This window comes from Ovis aries, chromosome 7 (genome assembly GCF_016772045.2).
Source record: "Ovis aries strain OAR_USU_Benz2616 breed Rambouillet chromosome 7, ARS-UI_Ramb_v3.0, whole genome shotgun sequence".
Lineage (NCBI taxonomy): Eukaryota > Metazoa > Chordata > Mammalia > Artiodactyla > Bovidae > Ovis > Ovis aries.
The window spans coordinates 84101284-84129100 of record NC_056060.1 but is presented as its reverse complement, the minus strand read 5'-3'; the positions used below and the strand labels follow the sequence as shown (position 1 = coordinate 84129100).

Genomic DNA, 27817 nt, shown 5'->3' with positions numbered 1-27817 from the left:
ACCACAAACAGAAAGCCATGAGACTCAACAAACCGTGAATCCAATCTAGAATAATAGTCAAAGGAAATGACGGAATAATACCCATACGACAGATCTTCAGAGCAGCCAACCAACCCAGGTAAAAGCAAGAGGATGCATGAATTTGGGAGAGAGATCTCAAGAGAAAAAGATGTTGCTTTGGGGACTGGAGTTAAGAGGATTACGTTAAAGATGTTGCAAGAAGAACAGCAACTGGAAATTCTAAAAAAAAAAAAAAAAAATTATTACACTAAAGAAAATGTAATCACAGTATACTGCTTACCTCTATGAACAATATTACTTATTGACTTATTTTAAAATAATGATATAAATATCATTGGGCAGATGGGGTTACAGAACAGTAAAAGAACTAAATTTTACCTATCAGAACAGGAAGTAAATAAGTAGTATCTCAAATGTATAAATGACAAAAGGAACAGCACCTTCTTTAGTACTATGAGGTAATTACCAAAAGAAACAGCTGAAAAATTAGAAGCTGTCCTTAGGAAACACATTGAGGGTGGTTTGGAGCAGTAGGCAGTTATTTCTCCTGATTTAAAAAAAGATCATATGTATGTATCATTTTGATCAACAATGTATTTAACAGACACACAGAGTGTTAGCTTTAACCAGGAAAAGGGCTTCTTCTGAGACCGCAAGAACTATGAGGATGGCAACTTTAGTGGTAAGGCAGAGAAGTTTCATTGGGCCTGAAAGCCTTGATTCTCTGGGGCAGGGAGCAAAATTAAGGATACAAAGAGAAATAGTTTGCTGAGACAGAGAAGGCAGCATTAGCACAGAATGTCTATGGAAAATAATGAAGGCTTGACACAGCTATTGCTGGACAAAGGGGAAAGGAGCTGACCAACTGCTTGTCAAAGGTACACCACAGGAAGTCCAGGTTAGGACGTCCAGGTTAGGATGCGACACTTCCACTTTGATCCCTGGTTGGGCAACTAATATCCCAGCCAAAAAAACAGTATGTCTCAATGCTAAGGATAGAGACTACATATTTATGAAGGAAAAAAGTATGCTATTTCAGGCTCTGTGATGATTTGGTTCCTTTTCTTGAAGTTACATTCATTAACTTATTAAAGTGCCTAGAATAACACGTTAGGCCATTAAAGATATGTAAAATCATCTGTTCTGTATTCAATTCAGGAATTATTAGGTCCTATCAGTGGTAAGAGAAGACTATGCACAATGCACAAATCAGTATAGGAACATTCTTTAATATGTTAGGTAGTATTATACTCAACTTCAGAATGAATAAACTACTTTCTAACTAAACTGCGAATGCCTTGAGAATTTTACCCGTAACTGAGATATTTGGCATATGCAACATTTATTGAACACCTACTAATTGTCAAGTATTGTGTTAGTGCTGTAAATAAACTGATACCTAACCACAAGGAGTTCAGAGTCCATAAGAAGAATGAGACAAGTAAATCAGCAATCAGAACAGAATTTGATACATGTGGGGCATGTTGGTCTTGCTCACTGAAGTATTCCCAATGTCTGACTCACTGAAGGTTCTCAACACATTAACTGTAGAAGTCCCATCCCCAGGGCAGGAAAAATATGAATCGATAAAGCAAAAGATAACAGAAAAGGGATTACGAACAGAGAGCAGAGCACGTGCAAAGGCCAGAGGAAAGGGTAAAGGAAGCAGGAAGCACTAAAAGGTATGAAAATAAAGAAATGAACAAGGCAGAAAAGCTGTGAAAGGCAATGAAAGCACTTCTGTAAACCTCACGCCTGCATATATAATAGTGTCCATGAAAGGGGAGGGTGTTTTGCTTTCACATGAAATTGCTGACCAGCAGCCAAGCATCACTTTATTTTTATTTTGGTGGTCAGAAATATGTTAAACCAACTGAAATATACTTTCAACACTACATACAAATGGCAACCACTAATAGTTATCAATACTGCACTTGAAATTTTTCAAAGTTCAAGGATGTTACAAAATGTCAAACTATCAAAACCCTTTTGATTTATAAAAGTAAAGAACTTTTCGGCCCTTGGAAAAAATATATTAAAAGTTACTCATATTAAACATATGTACAAAAATAAGCCATCTTCACATCAACACAATGAAATACTATGACCTTTGTAACATATAAAAACATCCTGGAAATAGAGTACAAACATAGTACACATCTGCTCAGTGCAATCGCACAAAGCACATGCAATGTACACTGGCTAGATGAAATGAAAAATAGACAAATATGTAGTCTTTAAATATTTTGAAAATTTTTGCTTGTATACTTAGGTATTTCAGAAACTTCTAAAAGATAAATTTAATCCTGTTTTTTTCCCTCTTAGCTTCATTTGTAAGTCTCTCTCTATGTCATTAAGTATTTACTGTAAACATTAAAGAAAATCCTGAAACTAGGCATGAAACCATTAGAACTAGGAACAAAAATTTCAAAATGCAATACAAAAAATAGAATCCAAACTGGGTACAAAAACTTAAGAGGGATATAGAGATATAAATACGCTTAAAAACAATAATAATGTCTGATTATCACAATATTTATATAACACACTCACATCAGCAGATCATGGTAATCACAAGATGCTAAATTCTGGAATTGAATGCCTGCCCTTTTGATTTTCACGTCAAATTCCATTTTCTAATATGTATAACTAAGATCTTAAAATCAAAATTCCAAAGAGAAGTAATCATTGTAAACAGAAACAGCCATGACAAATGGAAGAATTAAGCAAAAGTACAGTGTTAATAGCCCTTGCTAATAGCTACAGGATGGAAGAGGTCATAATTCCAATCCTAAACTGACCAAAAGTGGTTAGAACTGATCAGAAACCTTGATATTATAAAAATGTCAGTTCTTCCTCAATATCATCAATAGAATCTATACAATGTTCATCGAAATTCCACCATTTTTTTTTTTAAACTAACAAGCTGCTTATATTATAGGGGTAATAGAAAGGACCAAGAATAGTTAAGATAATCTAGATCAGGGGTCAGCAAGCTATGGCCCATGGATCAAACCCAGTTAACAGTAATTTTAAAAATATTTTTATAGGCTAAAGAAAGGAACAAAGAAAAATGTTTGAAAGAGACTAAACATGACCCACAAAACCTAAAAACATTTATCATCCGGCCCTTTACAGAAACAGTTTGGTCACCCCTGATCTAGAAACACAGAACTGGAGGACTTAACGCTAAGAGATGTCAGGATTCATTATGAAGCTATAGAAATTAAAACTATATGACACTGGTGGAAGGAGAAACAAACCAAAGAAAGGGAGTCCACAAACAAATCCACACATGCATTCACTTATGATGAAGGAGACACTGCAAAGTAGGAAGAAAAGGATGCTTTCTTTCAATAGTTGGTACTGGGGTCAACTTGATAGCCACATGGAAAACAATGAACTTTATACCCTGCCTCATACCATACGTTAACCAAAAAAAAAAAAAAACAAAAACACACACCAATTCTATACGGATTGTTGATTTTAAAATAAAAGGTAAAACAATAAAAGACAAAATACAATAACATATTTATGACCTTGGAGTAAGCAAAGATTTCTTAAACAGGACATGAAAAAGCACAAATCATAAAGAAAAGATCAGTAAATTAGATTATTAAATTAAAAAACCAAGCGTATCTATTAATCAAAAGATATCATTAACTCTTAGGGTTCATTTCCGCTCACTGGGTCCAATTTTAGTTTTTAAATTTTTTTTAAACAGTTCTGTTTTTAAGGATTGATAAAGTTCATGACTTTATCTCTTACAGGCCTTCCTAAGAACAAACAGAAAATTCACCTTTTGAAAAACAGAATTATCTTGCAATTACCATATAGGTTCATTGAATTCTTTCATAAATCTAAGATATATTATGGGGTCTTCAGTGACTTTTTTTCTATATAATGAAATATTTTGTGGTTTTCTTATCCTAGAATTCATTATTATTCATCATGACTTATCAATTACCCCCAACTATGCTAAAGGTTAAAATATGAGGACAACAGAAGAATGACCGAATTGTGAAATAAGCTGTCATCCCTCCTGGATCGCCCAAAATATTGCAGTTTGCTTTTAGGCTTCATTGAGCACAATTGAAAATTGAGAAATTTTCATATCCTGACAAAGTGTCAGAGAAAGTTGTGTCAAAATTATTAGATGTATTAACGATAAATGCAGAGACAGCTATACTCTAGGCTCTAATAAAAATGTGAAATCATACAAGCGAATCTCCTGGATGTCAATATTCTAGATAAATATTCTCAAACTCAAGAGAGGATGTGAACAATATATTTCTAAGGACAAAAAGGAAATATGGCATTGTCATCCAGCTATTAAACAGAAAGACTTCCTCATGTATCTTTGGCAAGAACCTAGACCATTTTGCTTTGCTCAAAGAATACATGACAGAATTATTTCATCTTCTATAATGTGTCTGTGCCAAAATTTACTTGATGCAAGGATTTTTATTCTTTTCAAGTTTTATTAAAATTTCTAGTAAGTTGTTTTCCTTATCCCTTTATTCGTACTTCTGTAAGTTATTTACAAAGTTACCTTTAAATTAAAAAAAAATAAAAAGGTTCCACTGGACCATCTAGATGGAATAGTGAAGGCTACTACTCTTCTAGTATCCTGAAGGATAAGAATGCAAAAAGTGCTACTGAGTGAGAAACAGTCAAGCCAATTTAGACATAGGATATACAAAGAACTGATATCTAGTCTATATAAAGAACTTCTACAAACTAGTATAAAAAAAACATAACCCAACAGAAAAATAGGGAAAAGACTTGAACCAGCATTTCACAAAAGAGGAAATCCAACTGAATGATAATCAAATAGAATAGAAGTCAATTTCATTCATCATCAGTTCAGTTCAGTTCAGTCACTCAGTCGTGTCTGACTCTTTGCGACCCCATGAATTGCAGCACGCCAGGGAAATATAAATTAAATCCATATTACAGTATCACTAGACACCCACCAAGATTGCTAAAATGTTAAAGTTCAATAATACCCAGTGTTGATGAGGGTATAAAAAAATTGCAGTACAGAAACACTGATGATGAGAGTATAAATTGACATAACCACTTTTGAAAACTGACCATACTTATCAAAGTACAATATCATTCATACTCCTATGACAAAGCAATTCTAATCCTTGGTGTATACATCTAAACAAAATTAAGTACAAAGACACATGCACACATACACACGTGCATATCTAAAGGGACATATATAGCACCAAAGAAACAATGCAGTGTTATGCCAAAAAACTTGAATGACCATCAAATTAGAATGATAAACAGATTGTGGTATATTCACACAATAAAATACTGTACAGGAATGAGAATGAACGACACTAATGAATCTCACAATAATATGATGTCAAGTAAAAGATGCCAGACTTAAAAGAGTACATATAACATGAGTCCATTTACCAAAATACAAAGTTCAGAAGTAGGCAAAAATAACCTATCATGTAAAAGTTGGTATAGTGGTTACCTTGGGATAAGGAAACCCCATGGACGCAGCATGCCAGGCTTCCCTGTCCGTCAACAACTTCTGGGAGTTTACTCAAACTCATGTCCACTGAGTCAGTGATGCCATCCAATCATCTCATCCTCTGTCATCCCCTTCTCCTCCTGCCCTCAATCTTTCCCTGCATCAGGGCCTTTTCAAATGAGTCACTTCACATCAGGTGGCATCAGGGTCTTTTCAAATGAGTCACTTCACATCAGGTGGCCAAACTACTGGAGTTTCAGCTTCAGCATCAGTCCTTCCAACGAATAGTCAGGATTGATTTCCTTTAGGATGGACTGGTATGACCTCCCTGTAGCCCAAGGGACTCTCAAGAGTCTTCTCCAACACCACAGTTCAAAAGCATCAATTCTTCGGTGCTCAGCTTTCTTTACAGCCCAACTCTAACATCCATACATGACTACTGGAAAAACCATAGCCTTGACTAGACGAACCTTTGTTGGCAAAGTAGTGTCTCTGCTTTTTAATATGCTATCTAGATTGGTCATAACTTTTCTTCCAAGGAGTAAGCATCTTTCAATTTCATGGCTGCAGTCACCATCTGCACAGAGCTCCAAAAAATCAAGTCTGTCACTGTTTCCACTGTTTCCCCATCTACTTGCCATGAAGTGATGGGACCGGATGCCATGATCTTAGTTTTCTGTATGTTGAGCTTTAAGCCAACTTTTTCACTCTCCTCTTTCATTTTCATCAAGAGGCTCTTTAGTTCTTCTTCACTTTCTGCCATAAGGGTGGTGTCATCTACATATCCGAGGTTACTGATATTTCTCCCGGCAATCTTGATTCCAGCTTGCGCTTCATCCAGCCCAGCGTGTCTCAAGATGTACTCTGCATATAAGCTAAATAAGCAGGGTGACAATATACAGCCTTGATGTACTCCTTTTCCTATTTGGAACCAGTCTGTTTTTCCATGTCCAGTTCTAACTGTTGCTTCCTGACCTGCATATAGGTTTCTCAAGAGGCAGGTCAGGTGGTCTGGTATTCCTATCTCTTGAAGAATTTTCCACAGCTTGTGGTGATCCACACAGACAAGGGCTTTGGCATAGTCAATAAAGCAGAAATAGATGTTTTTCTGGAACTCTCTTGCTTTTTTAATAATCCAATGAATGTTGGCAATTTGATCTCTGGTTCCTCTGCCTTTTCTAAAACCAGCTTGAACATCTGGAAGCTCACGGTTCACATACTGTTGAAGCCTGGCTTGGAGAATTTTCAGCTTTATTAGCGTGTAAGATGACTGCAATTATGCAGTAGTTTGAGCATTCTTTGGCATTGCCTTTCTTTAGGATTGGAATGAAAACTGACCTTTTCCAGTCCTGTGGCCACTGCTGAGTTTTCCAAATTTGCTGGCATATTGAGTGCAGCACTTCCACAGCATCATCTTATAGGATTTGAAATAGCTCAACTGGAATTCCATCACCTCCACTAGCTTTGTTCGTAGTGATGCTTCCTAAGACCCACTTGACTTTGCATTCCAGGATGTCTGGCTCTAAGTGAATGATCAAACCATTGTGATTATCTGGGCTGCGAAGATCTTTTTTGTATAGTTCTGTGTATTCTTGCCACCTCTTCTTAATATCTTCTGCTTTTGTTAGGTCCATACCATTTCTGTCTTCTACTGAGCCCATCTTTGCATGAAAAGTTCCCTTAGTACCCCTAATTTTCTTGAAGAGATCTCTAGTCTTTCCGATTCTATTGTTTTCCTCTATTTCTCTGCATTGATCACTGAGGAAGGCTTTCTTATCTCTCCTTGCTATTCTTTAGAACTTACATTCAAAGGGGGTATAGCTTTCCTTTTTGCTTCTCTTCTGATCTCGGTATTGACCATCTGGTAATGTGCAGGTGTAGAGTCTTCTCTTGTGTTGTTAGAAGAAGTGTTTTCTATGACCAGTGCATTCTCTTGGCAAAATTCTATTAGCCTTTGCCCTGCTTCATTCTGTACTCCAAGGCCAAATTTGCCTGTTACTCCAGGTGTTTCTTGACTTCCTACTTTTGCATTCCAGTCCCCTATAATGAAAAGGACATCTTTTGGGGGTGTTAGTTCTAGAAGGTCTTGTAGGTCTTCATAGAACTGTTCCACTTCAGCTTCTTCAGTACTACTAGTTGGGGCAGAGACTTGGATTACCGTGATGATGCATGATTTGCCTTGGAAACGAAGAGATCATTCTGTCGTTTTTGAGACTACATCAGACACTACTAATTTCTATTTCTTGATTTGAGTAGTGATAACATGGGCCTAGCTATTCATGAAAATTTACTAAGGTATACACTTATGATTGTGTACATCTCTGTATGTTACTCTTCAATAAAAAAGCTTTATTATTGAAACTAAGACTCTTGGAAACCAACATCCACTAACATGGCAGTTTACTGGAGCAGCGGTAGTCTTCTACAAGACTTGGTGAATTCAATGATACATACACACATATACAGTTTCAAAACATTGCCTCAGATGCTTAACAATGTGGTATGCTATTTACATATAATGCAGTTATGTTACTTGACTTCTTGTAAACCTTCAGTTTTTAGAAAGCAGTCTAAATCCAGATTTTTCAGAAAACTGTGAGCAGGATTAAGGTAAAAAATGTGAGCAGCATCTAATTCAGGGACAAAAAAATGCCATTCGTATCAAAGCTGCAGGTGGAAAAGAGCTGGGAAAGGGTATCTCATACCTAAAAGCAATGTAACCTCCAATCACCAAGATTTCAGCAGACTGGAATGCAGGCCCAAATCTAACTAGATAAAATGTAAAGTTTTAGAAAAAGAAAAAAAAAAAAAAGACAAAAAACTGTACAAGTTCAGGGTGAAAGAGAAAGGGTTTAATAACAGTAAGATGAAAAAGACCTAGGAGGCCAAACTGATGTTATGCTCAACACAAGTCAACACCATGAGAGTACTGAAGCCCCGCCCCCCAACATAAAAAGCAGTATGTCCAGCTATATGTTACATTCTTTATGCCAAAGTTAGTAACAGGCCTATGGTCTGCTCCATCTAAGTGTTCATTCTGAAGCAGACTGACAAACCAAAAGCTCTTCAAAGGACCATAAACAATAATGCAGGAGAAAGCTAGGCACCACGAGCATTATAGCCAGAGAAGACTAGAACAATGTCAGTGTGAAAAGAACAGAACTTCAGCTTACGTGATGGCAGAGCAGAATAGTTAAGGCCAGTAGACGGAAACACGAGGATGGTCTCTAAACAATGGTAGTGTGTACACACGGAAGAAGAACAGGATAATTCATTATGTACTGTGCCACACAGGCAGATCTAGAATCAACGTGTAGAAGTCAAGGTACCATATTGATGCTCAATGTAAGAAACAAAATTTCCAGAAAACTATAGGCCAGTGCTGCTTGCTGCAGTGGCAATGCTGAAGCAGAGTCCACCAACTGCTTGTCACAGGAAGAGCAAAGGACCTCACAGTGGATCAGAAAGCCTTGGGTTCAAACCCCACCTCGACCATTCATTTGCTATGACATCCAGGGCAGTGTATCTGTAACCTCTCCCAATCTCAGCGCCCTTTACCCATTTACTTCATAAGATGACGGAGAAGAACAAATTAGGTAACATGTGCAAGACCCAGGATGACAAACTAAAACGCAACACCAAGGTGAGTTGCTAAAGAGGAAAAACTGCACTGGGTAATTGCTAAGATCCTCCTAACGCTGAAATTATTAACTGTACCTTAAGGCAAGAAAAAACTTAAAATAGGTCCTAAATTTACAAAATCAAGATTTTGGTAGGCAGAAGAGAGAAAACATTATGCCAGAAAGAAAGGGAGCAGGAAACCTATGTTGCATAGGAACAACATAGGTTACAAGAATGTCATACAGCAAGTCAGTTACCAGATCTAAAAGGTAATGCTCTCAATCCAGGAGTTAAGCAGGAATTCAAATCAAGATGAAACACATGCCAAATAAACCAAGACTACAAATGCACTTCTCATCACTGACAGGATGAACATCACTGAATCACAGCATTAAACACAGTGCTTAACTAGCGCTCTTGTTCTTGGGACCCTCTGGTCTCAGCCCCCACTGCTGGATGCAGGTTCACCTCTCCCACTTCATGATCCTGAGCAAGATGCCCAATCCTCTCCAGCCCTAGTTTATAAAGGGTAAATGTAGGCATAAACCTGTCAAGTTCACAGGCTATCGAGAAGACTCCATGGGTAATATATGTAACGCTTCTGAGAAGACTTCTGGTACTCAGAGGAATTCATGTCAATTGCCTCTAAATAACTTTCATTTTTGGATGGAGTTTTGTTTTCTGAATATAAACTTGGGGAATAAATAAAAGACATATTTTGTTTTCAAATATTTAATTTAGCTAATGTAGATCCATCAACACTGAGATGGGAAAACTAATCAATACTGATAAGTGAAAAATCAAGTTACAAAATAATATTACTTAGTCTGATTCAATTTTTTTATAACATATGTTTTAAAAATTATCTCCAGATGGTAGAATTAGGTGACATTGACTTTTTTCAGTACTTTCCTATTCTGTCTAAATTTTGTGTAAGGAGTATATATTTCCAGTACAATTTCCAACTGGAAAAAATTCTGATTGAAAATGTTTTTCTATAAGAAAATTATCATTTAGGCCAACTTTAGGGAAAAATATTTCTACAAATTTGGAAAAATAAGTTTAAGCCCTTTTAAAAGGTAAAAGAAAAAATTTAGAAACTACTGGTAAATATTTTTTGTGCTTTTCTAAATAAAAATGTGGTTCAGACAAGAGAAAAACATCTCCTTAATAGAGGAAAATATAAAGGATAAAAGTTCCATGGGGGCATAGATTTTATCTGTTATGTTATATTCACTGCTAAAAGCACAGAGCAGAAACTTAATAAATATTTACTGAACAAATGGATAAAAGTCCTATTTACCCTTAAATTTCACTGCCTATCTCACTAGATACTTATTCATTTTTATCTCTAACAGCTAGCAAATCATCTCACAAAAAGAAGTTACCAATCCAGTTATTTGTCAAATCAACAAAGAGTAAAAAAGATCAATAAATAAACAATGATTTTGAAGCTGAAAGTCAAAGTCACTAAGAAACTGGTAAGCATTACTTTAAAACCACTACATTCATCCTGGAATAAAATCTCTTCATGTAGGATAAAAGCAGTGACATCAAGGAAAGGGGGTATGTTGCCATTTCTAGATTTCATTATGCCATGTCTAATGAGTGAATAATACTAACGTTATGCATTGTAAATCAGGAATATATATAAAAGTACAAAGAGAATGTAAAAGCCTACTCAACCTACAGCAGCAAAACAGCCACCATCCATCCGCCACCCCTTCCCACCCCCTCCCCAAATAAAAAGGCAGACCTACCTTGGGCCTCTTGGACCTTCCAAGTAACTGCTTCTAGGAGGATCTGGAAGCAGTCCACCTGACCTCCCTGGCATATCCTTGACTGCGGCGAGTGGCTGAGATGGAGCAGCTGAGGACTCCCCAAGTCCTTGCTCGGATGAGAACGAACTGTACGGCAAAGTAGACTTGCTCAGGGGAGCTTTGGAATTCACTTGGTCTGATGGCCCAAGGGCTGACTGCAGTGGAGGATGGTAAACTGAGGGTGGGGCTGAACCAAAAGACACAGGGGTGGGCAGCAGCGCTGGTCGAGGTTTCTCAGGGACTTGTGAGTTCTGGGAGCTGGAGGCGGGTGGACCTGGGGCTGCTGTCAAGGGAGGAGGCATCCCCTGGGGAACTCCAGGGGGAGGGATGCCTGGAGGAGGTGTGGCTGAAGAGAGCGGGGCGAGGGGCATGACAGGGGGAGGTGCGGTCGAAGCCAGAGAAGGTGGTGGAAGCACGGGCGGCGGCCCTGCTGAAGACAGGGAAGGCGGGGGGAGGACGGGCGGTGGCCCCGCAGAAGAGAGAGACGGAGGCATCACTGGCGGGGGCACAGAGCTCGGCAGAGACGGTGGCATCACGGGTGGGGGCATGCCAGGTGGTGGGACTGATGGCAGGGCCGGGGGCATCACCGGCGGTGGCAGTGACGGCGGCAATACCGGCGGGGGCATTGTTGGCGGGGGCGGCGGCATCTGAGAATAGGGGACAAATGGGGGCGGCATGGACATGTTCCCCATGTACTGGTTCTTCACGTTCTGAAGTGCGCTGACTTTGTCCTGGAGATAGGTCTGAGTGGCCTTCATGTGTCCCTGCCATGTCTTCCACTGCTTCTCATACTCCTGGAGCTGATCTTTGTGAGGGTAGGAGTGGAGCTGCTCCTCCCACAGCTGAAACTCCCGCTCCCATTCTTGGTAGAGGCGTTGGAACTGCTGCCGCTGCATCTCATAGTGCCGCAGCTGCACGTCTGCGGACATGGTCTGCAAACAGGGATGCAAGTGACTGTTAAGACACTCACAGAAGAGAAGTAACTTTAAGCTGAAATATCAAGGAGTCAAGGGCGTTTGAAGCCTTAGGAGCACAAGACTAAGGAAGGCTCAGGATAAGCTTGTTAAATCCCTTCAATAATGACCATTTGCCTTTCTCCTTTTAACTTAATTATGTAAGTTATCACAGAATCGAAAAAAAAAAAATCAACTGGACATCCTTGGTGGCGCAGTGGGTAAGAAATCCCGAGCTTGATCCCTGGTTGGGGAAGATCCCACATGCCCACAACAAAGCCCACGTGCCACAACTACTGAAACCCATGTGCCTAGAGCCTGGGCTCTGCAGCAAGAGAAGCCACCGCAATGAGAAGCCCGTGCATCGCAGCTAGAGTCGCCTCTGTCCTCTGCAACTAGAGAAAGCCTACACAGCAACAAAGACCAGGCATAGCCAAAAGTAAATAAATGCTTCAAAAAAATAAAAGGACATGCTTAAAAAAAATCAACTAATCACTAAAGTAAACACCTATCTCACCTAGTTTTCAAGTTTTTAATATTACTATGGATCATTTTAATATTATTACTGAAAATGATCTGTTATAGACATAAGATTATACCTCAAAGATACAAGACATACAAGGATCTAAGTCACTTCATCTTTTGTGGTGTATTTTCATGGGCTTTCTAGGGTGGTTGCTTTGATCTTGTTGGTAGATTTTTGCTTGTCGTATTTTTTAGGCAAAACACAGGTTAACTTGAAGCAACATAGGAAGTTCTGGTTCTTTTCTCTTTAATTTTTTTTTGGGGTGGGGGTGGGGGTAGGGGAGGCAGTCTGCACAGCTTGCAAGACCTTAGTTACCTGACCAGGAATTGAATCTACACTCTCAGCAGTGAGAGCTCAGAGTCCTAACCACTGGACCGCCAGGGAATTCTCTGTGTTTTTTTAAACTGAAGTATAGTTAATTAACAATACTGTGTATGAGGTGCACGGCTACACACACACACATAGACACACAGGCTCTTTTTCAAAATCTTTCCCTTATAGGCCACTATAAGATAGTGAATATAATTTCCTGTGCTCTACACCAAGTCCTTAGTGTTTACCTATTTTACAGACAGTAGTGTGTTATCTTTTAAAATCCACAGGTGACAAATGTAACAAATAACTACTTGGGCACTCCAGGGGGAACATCTGATACTTTTCCTTCATCACACTTAAATCTCTTTCATGAGAAACAAATCCCTTAAACATCTGGGACAACTTCCCTCGTGTCCGTGAGGGAAGCTCTCACCTGGATGTGTGGCGGATGCTGTATAACCTGCTGGTACTGCTGCAGGATCTGCTGGAGTTGAGTGTGCTTCTGCATTATTCCCTGGTACTGGAAGCCAACTCGATGCTGCTGGTGCTGCTGCCAGTGTGCGGCTGCAGCCTGCAACTGCTTTAACCTGGCATCCTCTTCTGGGTCCTCAGACTGAAGGTGAAAGAGGGGATATGCTTTATTCTAACCATAAACAGCTTTATTCTAAGTCATAAACAAGAAACATGAATATGTTATAGAGTATTATGCTATAATAGTATGGTATCAGGAGAAGGCAATGGCAACCCAGTCAGGTACTCTTGCCTGGAAAATCCCATGGATGGAGGAGCCTGGTAGGCTACAGTCCATGGGGTCTTGAAGAGTTAGACATGACTGAGCGACTTCACTTTCACTTTTCACTTTCATGCACTGGAGAAGGAAATGGCATTTAACTCTGGTATTCTTGCCTGGAGAAGGAAATGGCATTCAACTCTGGTATTCTTGCCTGGAGAATCCCAGGGACGGGGGAGCCTAGCGGGCTGCAGTCTATGGGGTCACACAGAGTTGGACATGACTGAAGTGAATTAGCAACAGCAGCAGTATGGTATCATAAAGTCAAGAATCCTTGCAGCTCTGGCTGAGAAAAGCTAGTCTATCTTTAGATAAAATACTTAGTTCTATTAAAGTCTTAGTGTCTTATCCTGGGATCATGAATACTACCACAAAGGAATTTACAAATCCCACAGTCTTTGCTAGAATAGTCACCTCACTGTTCCTATTTAGGATAACCATTTCCACAGCAGGAAGTAATCCACAGTTAGTGTCCTTTCCACTATATGAGAAACCTCTTTTTTACAGCTAGTCACTTTTCACCAGCTGACTACAGTGTAATCATTATGTTTCATTAATGTTTCCACATAAGGCTCTTGGGAGAACAATGACCTTTGGACCAATCTGAGGACTTTCCATGCGCCAGTCAGTAGGTTAAGCTTCAAGGATTATCACATTTAATGCTTCAATGGCTCTATAAGAAAGCTACAATTTAAATATGCCCATTTTTTAGGTGAGGATATTGAAGCACAGAATGGTGAACTAACTTGCTCAGAGTCACAACCAGTAAGTAGCAATGCCTGGACTACAGCCCAGGCAGTTTAACAATAAAGCTGAATCTCTTGAATTACTGCCCTGTGCCATCAACATGAAAATATCCACCCTGGCATCCCTTTAGTGCTTAGAGATACTCAATTCAGAAGAGTGTCTAATTCTTCAATTTCACTTAAACCATGAAAAAAATGTTCTTTTCTAAATACCTTGAGGCATACATCTGATTATTCCACAAAAGAAATTTTACATGCACTTAAAAAAAAATGAAAAAAAAAATCCATTTAAAACAAAGGTCTATATATACACATACATATATATATGTATGTGTATATATAGATGAATCAGAAAAAAAGCTGAACAATTTAAAAATACCAAGTAATTAATTTCATGGTTACCTGGGGCTCCTCAGGTGGGAGAGGAGGTGCTGCGTCTTCATTAGTGGGTGGTAACGGGGGCTCCTCAGATGCAGAGGGTTCTGGTACTTGGCTGGTAGCAGGTACAGTAACTTCTTCTTTCACTGGCTCAGCTGCATCCTTTGCTACAACAGGACCCTTTTTGTGTCCTGGCAAATGCACTTTTGTCCTCTGCTGCAAACTAAGCAGGTGCTGTCGATACCAATACTGCTGCTGTTCCTACAACAGAAACCATTTTTTTTTTTAAGAATTTTAATTGACAATCCTATATATCTGCAATTTGGTTTTGACAGAGAGCTACATCTGTGTCTGTGTTCATGCACTTATACATAATCAAAGGCAAAGCTGAACTGAAAAAAGCAAACAAACAAGGTCTTTCCATTTTTCCCCCCCAAATGTATACAATTAAGTTAAACCAGGAGAAGGCGACGACAGAGGATAAGATGGTTGGACTCAATGGACATGAGTTTGGGTGAACTCCAGGAGTTGGTGATGGAGAGGGAGGCCTGGCGTGCTGCAGTTCAGGGGGGTCACAGAGAGTCAGACACGATTGAGCGACTGAACTGAAGTTAAACTATACATATTAATTCAATATACTTCTCTACTGTCATAAAAAAAAAAACAAAACATGCTTTTGAAGGTGAAAGCAGTCTTTCTCATAAACGACCAGGGTAAATCCTTCTAATATTCACAGCTACTTGTTTTTAACTTGCCTTTTAGTTTGTTCAGTTTTATCCATAGCAGTCTCATGATTAATGAATATAACCAAACAGTCCTACCTCCTTTCCTGGTCTTCTCTTTTGCATTGTCCTTCCCTCTTTTAAACCCCTGCTGTATCATTAATCTTTTTCTTTTAATTTTATTTATTTATTGTTGGCTATGTTGGGTCTGTGTTGCTAAGCAGGCTTCTCTCCAGTTGCAGTGCATGGGCCTCTCACTGTGGTGACTTCTCTGGTTGTGGAGCACAGGCTCTAGTAGTTGAAGCACCTGGGCTCAGTATTTGTGGCTCCCGGGCTCTAGAGCACAGCTCTAGCACAGCCTCAACAGCTGTGGTGCACAGGCTTAGCTGTTCTGTGACACATGGGGTCTACCTAGACCAGGGACTGAAGTTGTGTCCCCTACACTGGCAGGCAGATTCTTTACCACTGAGCCACCATGGAAGCCCTGTTATCATTAATCATGACATACCAAGGGATATATGCATAAATGAAAATACACTGTTTCAGAATGCTTCGTATATATTTTAAAAGTTTCATTCCGTCTTCCAAATATTACTGTAATTTGATTTTCTGTATGCTTATTTTGTGCTTCCACTTTCTAAAAACTACAACAATAATAAGTTTAATGTGGAAAAAAATTAGAAAATATAGTCTATCCTCATTATTCATGGACTGTATTTGTAAATTTGCCTATTTGCTAAAATTTATCTCTAACTCCAAAATCAACACTCAGGGAACTTTCACAGTCACTTGTGGACACTCAGAGATGGGCAAAAAAATTTGAGTTACCTGAACTGCATGTTCCCACCAGCTGAGGCAGAAAATGGCCATGCTTGGCCTTTTTGTTTAGCTCTTGTACTGTAAATGAGTGTCCTTTTCAAGGTCTCTTTAAAGCCACATTTTTCATATTTCTGTACTTTTTGTTGAGGATTTTTCTGTTTAAAACGCACACCCCCCCACTCCCAGCAAGCACAGTGCTGAACTGTTATCTACTGTCCTACGTGCACAAAGACTGTGATGTGCCTTATGGAGAAAATATATTTGCACTGGATAAGCTTCCTTCAGGCATGTATTATAGTGCTGTTGGCTGCTGAGTTCAATGTTCATGAATCAACAGTATACATTAAACAAGGTGTCTAAACAGAAACACAAATGAAACAAAGTTAGGTACTGACTGGTTGATGCAATCAACCAATGTGACCAAAGGCCCACAGACACCTAACCCTACATTTCCCAACTAGGAGCAATGGTTCAGATTTCACTAACTCAGTATTCTTGAAAACTTAATAAAACATAAAATACCTCAAATAAGAGACTCAACTACAAATAAGTAAACAAACAATAATGAAAATCAACTTAAAAAACCCACCACTCAGAAATAACTATAGGATCTTCATTTTCCCAGTGTTATAAAATTCCCCATGGTTACAAGGTTGTATAAGGGGGGAAAAAAAAGCTGTCATAACACTAAAATATTCACTAATGAACTGCCCTATATACCTCTATAATTAACAACAGCATATATTTCTATTACAATTATAAAGATGCAGGATTTTATGAAAGTGATACTGGAGAACTTCAGAACTCATTAATGATAGGGGAGGATGGAGCAGAAGCACTACCAGTTAACAACCAAAAAGAATTCTTATAACAGGAACTGCAAAAGAAATAACATGAATATCAAAGGCTGAAGAACAGTCCTTGGAAAAATGCATGAATCCCTAAAATATTTTTTCCACATAGCCAAAGACAAAATGAATGACGAGTGTGGTGCTGTCATACAATTCTGTCACAAAAACTACAGCACAGAAACCTGATCTAAACTTTGTTCTGTATAAACTCTAAGACTCAGCCATTCTTTACAATTTTTGAGCTTTATTTTTCAAGATTGTGTCCAAAATCAAGGGTTTTTTTTTTTTACTTCTTACAGTAAACTTTTGGTTCTGTGTTAAACGGATTCATTTTACTTGAATTCACTGGGATTCATTATCTTTGGATAACCAGAATTTCCTATATTTTTACTATTTTATTGTATAGCCTCTCTAATTTTCCACATGCAAACATACATTATATTCTTTTCTCACTGAACATACTGTTTTGTTATCTGTTTTTTCATTCACAGAATGTAATTTTCTTCAGAGAGATACGTCTCATGCTTTTCTCATATCCTACCTGGTGCTTAAGCACACTGCTGGAGCACCCAGGAGAATGTCAGTGACTGCTGATCAGCTAAAGACTTCTTTTCTAGACTACTAATTTCTATGACCTGAAACTTGCGGCAATCCATTAGGAAGAATAAATGCCATCTCACTAACTCCATCTTAAAGTCTGGGTCACAACACAACTAGATTTTTTCCTTTCTGATTATCATACACATAATCATCAGCTCCTGGAATGTAATTACTTTTACTATCCAACATGAAGGAAAAAAAAAAAAACCCACTGCCATGACAGTCAACAATAATGTGCTATTAAAACATTTTCAACTCTCTTCCATTATTCTATGAAAATACTGAAAAGCAGACTTATCTTTTAGCTTTAAAAAAACTGATAAACTCTTTCAAGTAGAAGTTAAAGGCTTCCCTTTTCAAAGTTGCTTTTGAAAGCATTACCAAAAGATACAAAGTTGCAAACCATCTTTCATAAAACTAGAAGCCAGTGGCTATAGATAAGATTCTTCAGGTCTAGATTCTTTATCAATCTGTACCAACCTTATTTTCATGCTTTCTATCTTTGTCTTAGACCTAGTCTGAGGTTAAGAACCTTGTTAGGAGCTCAAGTACTTGTTGGTTTACAGACAGCATGCACTGCAGGTTTATTTCCATTTAATATGAACCCAATAAGCAGAACCCAGTTCTAATTCAATCCTAGGACGAGGTTCTGGCACATCTTTAAAGCTCTACAAATGAATGATGATGAAATCATTCAGAAATGTCCTCAGTGATCCCAGAGAAGGCTGCTTTATCTCTATTTTAGAAACGAATAAAAACGTGCCTGGACTTGATAATGAAGCTAAAATAGTAGCCAGTTCTTCTGAATATCTCATTGTATCAGACAACTCCATTTCATATAGGATGTTAGTTCATTCGTAGAAGAAAAACATAGTACATATCACAATCAAAAAGAGACTGAATGGAGTTAAAAAGTAAGGATGTATTCACCACAAATACCATTACCAAAAAGATGCTAATTAATTCAGCAAGTACTTACTGACTACTTGCTACCAGTACAGTAAGGAACTAGGTACTGAGTGATTCTCCAAGTAGGGAAATATAAAGGAGGAGGAACAGAGAGACAGAGAATGAATGAACGAATATATGTGTATATGTATGTGATGCTTTAAAGATTAATTCTGAAAGGCTGCCTTTCCTATCCAGGATGATTAGGATAAGTGCCTGTAACACTAAATATTCAATGCCCTATCCTAAAGCAAGTGGTTTAGGGAGAGGAGACTTGGTAAAATGATGAAATGGATTTCCATTTTAAAAATTTACTTAAAATATATTTATTTTCAGTATTTTTAAAGTTCATAGTCTATTCCAGGAATTAAGGTCACCAGATAATCTTCATCCCATTTTAGGGAAAAAAAAAAAAAAAAAAAAACTCCTTTACTTTCCTCTTCCTCCAGCTAGTGCTCACATTCTCTCTCTCCTTCAGTCAAACTTCTTGAAAGAGTTATCTATACTCACCATCCCCATTTCCTCACCTTCCATCACTCCTCAAATCAATGCAATATGGCTTCAGTCACTATGAAACTGCTCCTGCCAAGGTTAACAATAATCTACATGTCAGTAAATGCAAAAGATAACTCACGGTCTTCATCTTGCTTGATCTCTCAGCAGTGACACAGCTGACCACTCTCTCCTAGAAACAGTCCTCCTCACACTTCTGTGGCACTTCGCTGTCCTGATTTTCCATCTACTTATTTGGCCTCTCTTCCTAGTGGTTCCCTTAGATACTGCGGTTCTGCAGGGCTAGGCTCAATGTCCTTTAAACTTGATTCTTACTCTACACACACTCCTCAGGAGACCTCATCCATTTCTGTGCCTTCAAATATTATTTTATGCTGGTGACTCACAAGTCCATCATGTCTCTCAGATCTGGCTTCTAGAATCCAAACCCATACCTTACTTCAAACTGGACATCTCCATTTGGAATCTTGTATCCAAGGATCTTAAACTCAGTAAATCTAAAACTTAAACTCATCATTTTCCTTTCATCCCCAGACCTGCTGTTCCCTCTTCTGTAGGCTATTAGTATATGGAACCATCATCCACCCAGTTTCCTATCTCAGAAACCCAGGAAGCATCCCTGATGCCACCCTCTCCACTACTACTCAATCTCCAATTGGATTCTAGCACCTAAATATTTCTCCAGTCTTTCCACTTCTTTTCATCTTCTCCATCACCATCCAAGTCCAAGCCACTGTTAACTCCTGCCTGGATCACTCTCTAGATCACTCTTGCGCTTTTCGACTCCACTCTCCCCAAAGCAGAATGAACATTCAACAGGCCAATCTGGCACAACGGCCTACATAAAACCCTTCAATGACTTCCTACTACCCTTAAGACAAAGTCTCACCTTGACCTTCAGTCAACCTTACTGAACTTAATTCTCTGAACTCCTTACCCCTTCTTCAGATTTCATTTAAATACTACTTGCAAAGGGAGACCTCTCCAATCAGGTCAGCGCTCCAAGTTATATTCAATCATTTGAAAAATATTTATTATTCATCTACTACGTGTTAGATCCTGAACAAGGCACTGTGACTATAATGGTGAACTTACAAAAGCTCACCTTTTCCTACTCCTATGGCAGTCTAGTGATATTTTCTATTTTGTAATTCCTCAGCGCTTTACGCTTCTCTTAATTACTTTTTAAATGTCTTTTCCTCCCATTGGAACAAATCCAATGAGAGCAGGTACCTTGCCTATTTGATTACCATCTCATCTCCAGTACTAAGCGCAGTTCCTGGCACAGAGTTGTTAACAAATATTTGAATATTAAATAATGACTAAAAACTCTAATCAAAGTCAACAACTTTACTTAAGTTTTGAGAATAAAAAAATAAATTACAATTCATGAAAAAATAAAAGACCAGTATGCATTTTACTTAGCCAGTCCTTTAAACTCAGAGAAAAGTTAATTCTTCAAAAATCATATTCCATTAAATCAATACTTTACGATGAAAACTAGAAATTAAATGGAAGACTATCAAGCATTTATCCTTTATATGCTAGCTGCATTTCCAATCAAATAGCCCTAGTTTATGAGTGATAAAGTTTTTCTTTATGACATGCCTGATGGTAAATGTATAAGAAATGGCAGAAAAAAATCACCACATTGTGACCTCTAACTAAGAAATGATCTACTCAAAAACCATCAATGGGTGAACCACTAAATGAAACATTAGATGCGGTATTTCTGGGAAGCTTTACAGTGGAGGAACCAGACTGTCACCTCCTGAGCAATCTTGGCACCACTATGGGATAATCGGGTACTGAGTGCCTCCTGATGGGATGCCAAAGAAGTACATGGCGCTCCCTAGGTTACAAAGTCCCCTTGCCAAAAGGTGAACTTAAACCTAAGAGGGTTTCATGGTTAATGTCTAGTTTACAAAACACATGGGAGAGAGGAACAAGCCAAACACCACCATCAGACAACAGACAAATTCATAACGTGGGACATTCTCTAGGACAACCAACATAGATATTTCATCAAGATCAATGACAGGAGCAGAAAAAGAATAGGAGAGACTGACTGAAATCAGGTGTTCTTAAGGGAGAGTGATTTTGCCCCCAGGACATTTGGCAACGTCTAGAAATATTTTTGGTTTTCACAACCAGGTGCTATTACTGGCCTCTAGCAGGGAGAGGCTGCTAAACATCCTGCAATGCACAATACAGCGCTACAACAAAATTATCCTGCCCCAAAATGCCTCGACTGAACCCCAATTTGAACAAGCCCTCAAAACACTATTGAGTCCAGTTGGGAATTGTAACACGGAAAATATCAAGGAATTATTTTGATTAGTACAGTGAGACAATAGGAGAAATGTAAATTGGTCAAGTATTAGATGATACATAGAAACCTGCTAATTTTGTCAGGTGTTATAATGTATATTTACCTTAGAAGAAAGTCCTTAAAAAAAAAGACGTCAATTAATTAAGAGTGCAGGAATGAAATGACGTAAGATCTAAGAGTCATGTAAAAATATTTCAGCAAGAACTACAATAAAGGCCAGGTAAAGCATACATGACAAAATCTTGATACTTGTTGAATCTGAGTGATGGGTATGAGGGGGGGGGATCATACTATTTTCTCTACTTTTGTGCATATGTAAAATCTTTCACCATAAAAAAAATTTTAATGACATACTCCAAAAACAAAATATGAATCAACAAAGAAGGGTTAACTGTCAGGGATTGGCACTGCCATGAAGAAAATGTTTATTATCTAATAAACCAAAGTATCCTAAGTCTAGAACATGACAACTCTTGTATCTTATTCAACACATCTTAGTGGAAAGCTGACAGTTTGCAAGGCACTGTCCTAGGTGCTACAGGGGATAAAAAGGTGAACATAGAGAAGAGACTTTTGGACACAGAGCGGGAAGGAGAGGGTGGGACGAATTGAGAGAGTAGCACTCTTTATCATATACACATTATCATATGTAAAACAGATAGCTAGTGGTAAGTTACACAGGAAGCTCAACCCAGTGCTCTGTAACAACCTAGAGGGGTGGGCTGGGGTGGGGGGGTGGGAGGGAATTTCAAGAGGGAGGGGACATATGTATCCTTATGGCTGATTCACATTACTGTATGGCAGAAACCAACACAACATTATAAAGCAATTATCCTTCAATCAAAAATACAAACTTTTTTTAAAAAGGTGAGACAGTCTCTTTCTGCAAGGGGACTCATAATCTGAACAGAACAGAACCAAACCACATGGGTAACCTGAGGCATGGCTTCATAGACAGCCTGATATCAGAGGGTTGAGGAAGTTGGGACAAATTCTAGACAGAGGTTTAAAAAAAAACACAACACCTTAAGAGGTTTAGCAAAGGCCTTCTTGTTCTGACCCATTCACACCTCTCAAATCTCATCTTCCACCACTTTCTTTCTGGCTGTCATCAAAGAATTTGAGGCACTGAACAGTCAAAGCACTAAAGATGTTCACCATAGACAAGGGTACAAAGGCAGAACAGCAGTGTTCATGTTTATATTAAGGACTGGCTTGATCTGCCCCCACCACTACCAAAAAACCCCCAATTCATTTGTCTCTCTAAAAGGCCAGAAAAAGTCTAGTAGAGATGGGAATATAAATGTCCTATTTTGGCTTGGACTAACTCTGAGAATGGAAACAACAGTAACAACAAAAAAGCTTGGAAATTTCAGAGAGGGGTGGTAAAGGGGGAGAAATTCTGTCTATAATAGAGGAATCTGAGGAAATAACATGATGGGATGGTACTAATTTGGTGTAAACTAACAGAATCTCTCAGTCTACTGTTTTACCCCAGCTTCTCAGCTGTTTTCTCCTGATGATGAGCCAAGCACAACCTATTACTTACTTAAAACAACTCATGTCTTTTCTTAATTTCTAAAGCCAAACCACTGTAAAATTAGAATACTGCATTCCCATCTTTTGGAAATCTCTTATATGCACATCTGAGCTTGTAGATTAAAAGATTCTCTTTTCATTAGAGAAGCTAGGTAGATTAGGAATTGCTAAAAGTGTCTATTTTAAGAAATCAAAACAAATGATTTTTTCCACTTCATCTTCTTTCCTAAGAAATGAATTCATTTATTACTGCTACTCTATCAATCTTTGACATGGAAGCATCACTTCAAACAGAAGTTGAGAAGGGCTCTCTCATGAATGGAGAGATGTCATGAAATTTTTTTTTTTTTTTAAACAGCTTGGCCAAATTCCAAGGCTGTTACTCTGGAGTAAATGGTAACAATAATGCAATGCAGCAAATTGGTCATGTCTTAAAACTACCTTTAAGTGATGTGAGAAAAGGGATGTATGGGGTCAATTCCTGAAATGACCAACAGAATCCCAAAAAGATCATATATGTAGACTTCCCTAGGTATGGCATATATATCTATAAACGCAATTAGGATGTTCCTGATTAGAACAAGATTTCCATCCTCCATTTGCTGAGATTAACTCAGGAAACTGACAGCTATTAGTGGCCCTTAACTTTCTTTTAAAGGAACTAACTGGTCATAAGATCTATATTCAAGTGTCAGCCCTTTGAGAAGCTTTTTTTTTTTTTTTACACTGCCTCTCAAATACAATTTTAAGTTACAATTGTGGCGGGGAGAGAAAGGCCCTTTGCAACAGCAACAAAACCTAAAAGGCTGGTTAAAGGAAACCAAAGAATGTATGGTAACTAACTCTTGATCCACCCAACTACCCTGGTGTCTAGAAACATCCTCAAACACTGTTCTTCTAATAATCCACGTTTAGCCGGTTAAAAAGCTGGGGTGTCAGATCCCTGACTTTTGTGAAATCCTTTGGAGTGTAAATTTGCTCGTTATTGTTGGGGGAGGCGGGAGGGAATCAGGCCAGGAACTAGGTATAGCCTCCAGGGCCGGCTCACTTAGGGCCCTCTAGGTGAGAGACTCAGCTCTGGGCAGGAGCTTTCTTACCTGTGGAGTCATCGTAGAGGGGTCTGGCTCAGGGGCAGCTTGCTGCTGTTCAGCGCTCTTGTTCTTGGCCCCACTCTCCAAAGGTTCTTGCTGGACAGTTGTCTTATTCCCAGGAGGGGCGGACGGCGGTGGTGGAGCCAGCAGCTGGGGTTTAGAATGGCCTTGGGAAGGGCGGGAAGGAGATGCCTGAGAAGAGGGCAAATAGGACTGCGAATGGCTCATATATGACTGCGAGGAGGACGAAGAGGAGGAGTAGGACGGGGTGGGCGCCAGGTAGGACTGGGACGGTGGAGACTGGGAAGGGGACGGCTGGGCAGGGGGCAGGTAGGGCTGAGATGAGGCCGGAGGGTAGTACGAGGGCGGCGGCTGAGGCGGGGGCAGGTAGGACTGAGACGGAGGCATGTAGGACCCCGGCGGCACCGGGGGCGACTCCGGGGGGGAATCCAGCTCCATGGGAACCAAACCAGGAGGCCCGTCTCGTTGGTGGTGGAGCATCTGATGTTTGTACTGCTGCTGCTTCTGATAGCTGAGGGCCGGCCCGGGCGGCGGGGGCATCGGCGGCGGCGGCGGCTGCCAGTCCCCGTAGCCGCCCCCCGGCATCCCCGGCGGGGGCGGCAGCGGGGGCGGCGGGAGGTGATGGGGCTGCAGCACGCACTGCATCTGCTTCTGGTGCATCTGCTGCAACTGCTGGAGCTGAGCCAAGTGCTGCTCGCGGAAGCTCATGAAGCCGGAGGAGGAGGGGGCGGCGGGAGTCGTCGAGCTCGAGTACCCGGGCCCCGGCGAGGCCTCAGGAAGCGCCACCGGAGGCGGCGGCGGGACCGGCGGCGGCGGCGGGTAGTGGCTGCTCCCGCCATAGCGGCCCCAATTCGGGTACATATCGGGAGAAGAAGGGCGCGGCGCTCGTCCCGGCGCCGTTACTCGTCGCAACCGACCCTCCAGGAGCTGCGGCGGCGGCGGCGGCGACAGCCGGAACTCGCGGCGCCTACAGGCCCCGGAGCGTGTAAACGGAGCGCGCCAGTGCGCCGGCGCTACCGAGCTGGGCCCGCGACCGGGAAGGTTGGGGAAACGTACGAGCGCGACTACGCCTGCGCAGTGGCCACAGATCGGAGAACAAAGGCGAGATAGAGCGGCCCCGTCCTCAGCGACTCTCGGTTGCCATCTTTCTTCCGGTTAGGATAATGTCGGGGCGAGCAGAAGGTTGCCGTAGAACCATAGAGTCTCATCGCTGAAAACGGTGGTAGAGATCCTATCGCTCTGCGGGTTCATTTTTGAATGGAGGAAAAAAAAAAAAAAAAAAATAGGTTCCATTCACAATAGCAACGATCGCAACAACAATAAAGAAAAAAAAACCTATGAAGCAGGTAGGACTAACACTAAAAAGAAATATGTAGAATCTATATGAAGGAAACTACAGAACCGTAGCGAATAATATCCGAGTGGAATAAAATTAGACTTGAAATAATGGAGATGTTTACCATGGTTCTGAATGAAAAGAAGAAAAAGTGTAAATATGTCAGTTCTCAAATTAAGTGAATAGACTTCAGTCAGTTCTAACATGGGAACAAATCTGTGAAGATGTATTCGGAAGACGGAATGTAAATCTTCAATCCCTGCAGGTATTGTAAAAGCGGAGAAAGGGAATTCTTTAGAATAATTCAATGCAGAAAAATTTACGTTGGAGAATATCAGCCAAGGGGAAGAGAGTAAATGCCAAATAACAAGATTGTCCAGAGAGGACTAGATTGGATTTAAAAAATAATCCAGTCTCAAGTAAGACTAAACAGGAACTCCTTTGGCTTGAATGAATCACTGAAAAACAAAACTGATACACCCTGAATTCTGAAAAACAAAACAAAAAACTATGAGACAGTTAAGTGTGTCAATGTGTCAGTTGTGCACCACTTAAAGATTTGACATTGCTTCTATCCTAACAATCCAGATCTTCACCTCTCTTAGGAGGTGAATGTGAGTAGAAAGTGGGGCAACTAAGTATCCTTCATAAGAGCTTTTCATTCTCAAATAGAAATTTAGTTGTGTGCCTTTTAATTTTTATTGAAATATAAAGTGCATACCTAAAATTACAAATCATACATACAGCTAAGTGAATTTTCACAGACCAGTCACTCTTGTGTTCAGATCAAGAGGCAGAACATTACCCAACTCAGAAACCCACTTACTTGTAATTTTAATATTTACAATTGAAATTCTCCTTTAAAACTATAGAAATACATGTAATTTCCTATAGAACAGGCTTAAGGAGAAAGATTTTTATGATTAACAAGAAAATCATCTCATTAGATGCAGAAAAAGAATGTGATAAATTTCAGTGTTCATTTTTTTTTTTTTGGCTACCTTGGGGCCCACAGTGTGCAGGCTTTCTCTGGTTGCAAGCAGGGGCTACTCTCTAGTTGCCATGCACAGGCTTCTCCTTGCGATGTCTTCTCGTTGCAGAGCCCGAACTCTAGGCATGCAGACGCACAGTTGTGTCACACGGCCTTAGTTGCCGCACTGCATGTGGGATCTTCCCTGACCAGGGACCAAATCAGTGTTCCCTGTATTGGCAGGCAGATTCTTAATCACTGAACCACCAGGGAAGTTCTCCATTTATGATTTTTTAAAAAACTATTTACTTTCTTAATTAATAAATTTGGCTGCATCAGGTCATAGTTGTGGCATGCAGGATCTTTAGCTGTGGCATGTGGGATCTAATTCCTTGATCAGAGATGGAACCCGGGCCCCCTGCGTGGGGGGCATGGTATCTTAGCCACTGAACCACCAGGGAAGTCCCATCCACTTATAATTTTTAAAAAGATTTGCAAGTCAGAAATAAAAGGAAACGTCCTTGATCTTATACACAGAGTACTTACTAAGAAAACTACAGCAGACATCACAATGCTGAAAAGTTGAACGTTTTCCCACTGAGATCAAGAACAGATGTTCACTACTATCACATCTGTTATGTGTTGAATTTTGTTCCTCCTCCCCCACCCCCAAAAGATTTTTAGGTCCTCACCCCCAGCACCTCAGAATGTGACCTCATTTGGAAATAGTGTTGTCCCGCATGTCGTTTATTAAGATGAGGTCATACAGGACTAGGATGGGCCCCTATCCAATGTGACTAGTCTCCTTGTAAGATGACCATTTGAAGACAGCACACAGAGAGAATGCCATGTGATGCTGAAGGCAGAAATGGAGTCACGAAGCTGCAAGCCAAGGGATGGATCAGGTGGAACAAACACTGCCGGTGGGAGTGTAACTTGGGATGACCACTCTGGTGGCTCAGATGGTAGAGCGTCTGTCTACAATGTAGGAGACCTGGGTTCGATCCCTGGGTTGGGAAGTTCCCTGGTAGAAGGAAATGGCAACCCACTCCAGTACTCTTGCCTAGAAAATCCCATGGACGGAGGAGCCTGGTGTCCATGGGGTTGCAAAGAGTTGGACAGACTGAGCGACTTCACTTCACTTCACTCTGAAATACTGTGGCACTATCTTGTAAAGCTGAACAGCCCCAGGGCCTATGACCTGGGAATCCCACTCCAACAAAGCATATAACCAACAGAAATGCATATATATATATATATATATATATATATATATATGTTCACCAAAAGACATGTATAAGAATATTCATAGCAAACACTACTTGTAATGACTGGAAACTGGAGAGCAACACAAATGTCCACTTGCACTAGAATAGATAATCAAGTTTGTATATTTTACAAGGAAATA

The 27817-nt window shown here is 39.9% G+C and overlaps 1 protein-coding gene across 3 annotated transcripts in view; it reads right to left on the bottom strand.

Annotated features, from left to right (window-relative positions):
* Positions 1-25144, bottom strand: part of YLPM1 (YLP motif containing 1) — a 62857-nt gene extending 37713 nt beyond the window's left edge. For all 3 annotated transcript variants that reach the window (XM_004010791.6, XM_060418671.1, XM_042252779.2), the window contains exons 1-4: positions 24089-25144; positions 14692-14928; positions 13187-13366; positions 10900-11891 (exon numbers count right to left, since the gene is read on the bottom strand). In XM_004010791.6, the coding sequence (XP_004010840.2) occupies positions 10900-11891; positions 13187-13366; positions 14692-14928; positions 24089-24964 (2285 nt within the window). In that variant the 5' untranslated portion in view covers positions 24965-25144. The remainder of the gene's footprint in view (positions 1-10899; positions 11892-13186; positions 13367-14691; positions 14929-24088) is intronic.
* Positions 25145-27817: the final 2673 nt, after the last annotated feature.